We start from the raw sequence: 1,965 nt of genomic DNA on the forward strand, positions 1-1,965 counted from the left end.
GAGTCAAGAGGGAATGCGGGGATTCATTGGAATCCATTTGCCCACCTTCCCTCTTGAAGCAACCCAAGGGCCAGCGCAGCAGCATATGTCCCACCCTGCACCCAGCCCCAGCACCTTGGCCCATGCAGCAAATTCAGGTCTGGCTGGATGTGAGGTACAACCCAAGTCTGAACCAGCCTGGCCCAGCATGGCTCAGCCATTCCTTTGACACCAGAATTTTGCACCCAGGTTATTATTAACCACTGAGGCGACATGGCGGTGAGTTTTCTCAGGCTGCTGTTGCTGATAAGCAGCTCCCAAGCAGTATGGACCACAGGCACCAGCAAAAGAGAAGGAGGAGGAAAGGACAGGATCCCTAACCAAACATCAACCAGCTGCTGGTGCTCACCAACAGCTTAGTGTGGACAAAGCTGTGGAGGTGACTGAAAGAAGTTCAGCAAAGCCACCTATAGTCCTTTAACACAAGAAGCCTGGAGCTGTGGGTGTCCCAATAGCTTGGACAACACTAGGAACCCAAAAGCAGGGTGAAACAGGCAAAGCTGCAACCCTGTGGTGGCCCTTCCACAAGCCACCAGGTCCTTTGTTGGTAACATGCCAGAGACTCGCAAAATGTTTGGCTGCTGTAGGACTTAGGGAGGAATTAGGGCACTGGGAGGTTTTGGAGAGGTCCTGATCCCACCCAGCCCTGCTACAGCCACAGCAAGCACATGGCCAGCCCATGGGGCCGGTAAGCCATGTGCTGCCACATCCACATGTGACCACCACTGGAAAGATGAAGACAAAGAGCAATTATTGGCTGGAGATCCCAAAGCGTGGTTTTCCCTGAAGAAAAACCTCCAGGAAGTGTGTGGGATGTGGAGGAGGAGGCGAGTTCTTACAGCACCGTTCCTGTTGCTCTGCGCCGCAGCAGCACCCCAAAGGGGTCCCAGGAGAAGTCCAGGCTGTAGATGGGGTTTTCTGCTCGCTTTGTCACCTGGGGCACTTCGAGGGGAACCTCATACCGTGGGTTGGCCGCATCCGTTATCTGTAAAAGGGAGAAAATTCACTTTAAAGACCAGCAAAGCAAGAGGACAAAGGGCTGGAGAAGTTCATTGATCACATAGAGCCATGCCTGAAGAACAGTAGCTTCCAGACTCTGAGCAGGGAATGGTCACCTATGGCATGGAAGGGGTAGGGGTGCAGGAGCATGGTCAGCTCTGGAGAGCAGTCACAGGGAGCTCACCTTGATGTGCAGTCGCGTGTCTGTCTCAAACTCCACATCCAGCCTCAGCATCAAGATGTCCTGGGGGTAATAGGCCTTCTCTCTCCGCACTAGCATCCCCACCATGCCCAGCGCCGTCTGGTTGAGGCTCTCCAGGGTGTAACTGGGGAAGTCAGGGGGGTAGAAACACCAGGGCACCCCCTGCTTGCCCCCCACAGGCAGTGGGCTCTCGATGAAGCAGCATCCTCGGCTTTCGCAGAGCTCTTGGGTCACCACCACACGTCGCTCAGGGTAGCAGTCAAAGCGATGGCTTTCGGGTACCAGGAGACATTTGGGGGGTGCCGCAAGTCCAGGCCAGCTCCCCGATACTTGCTGCAGCACCCAGACGGTGACAGCACTCAGCAGCACAGCAGCCACCAGCAGTCCGCTGCACACACACCATGGGGCCACCTTCCCGTGGCTGGTGGGCATCGGGGCGGCCCCTTCCTCCTCCACCCAGCATGCCGTCGCCTGCGGCACTGCTGTCCTTAGCTTCTGGTATGACTTCGACTTCATTGTCCTGGTGCTGGAGGGAGAGAGGGATGAAGGCAGGTGTGAAGGACGCAGAGGGGGACAGCTCATCCAAGTCTTGGGGATGGCTTCCCCACTCCTGATGCCTGTGGTTCAGGCAGACGTTGCCCATCTTGGCACCCTGCACCGTAATGTCTGTGCCCTTGGCTAAGGGTGGCTTTGCAAGGGTTGGGTGATCCTGACCGTCCTGGAGT

General features: G+C 56.4%; 1 protein-coding gene across 1 annotated transcript in view; it reads right to left on the reverse strand.

The window, feature by feature from the left end:
* GAA (glucosidase, alpha; acid) overlaps positions 1-1,764 on the reverse strand; it is a 9,086-nt gene extending 7,322 nt beyond the window's left edge. Inside the window, exons 1-2 of the mRNA XM_009871477.1 lie at positions 1,223-1,764; positions 879-1,024 (exon numbers count right to left, since the gene is read on the reverse strand). Coding sequence (XP_009869779.1) covers positions 879-1,024; positions 1,223-1,756 — 680 coding nt within the window. The 5' untranslated portion in view covers positions 1,757-1,764. The remainder of the gene's footprint in view (positions 1-878; positions 1,025-1,222) is intronic.
* Positions 1,765-1,965: the final 201 nt, after the last annotated feature.

The sequence above is a fragment of the Apaloderma vittatum genome, unplaced genomic scaffold, assembly GCF_000703405.1.
Source record: "Apaloderma vittatum isolate BGI_N311 unplaced genomic scaffold, ASM70340v1 scaffold25706, whole genome shotgun sequence".
Classification (NCBI taxonomy): Eukaryota; Metazoa; Chordata; class Aves; order Trogoniformes; family Trogonidae; genus Apaloderma; species Apaloderma vittatum.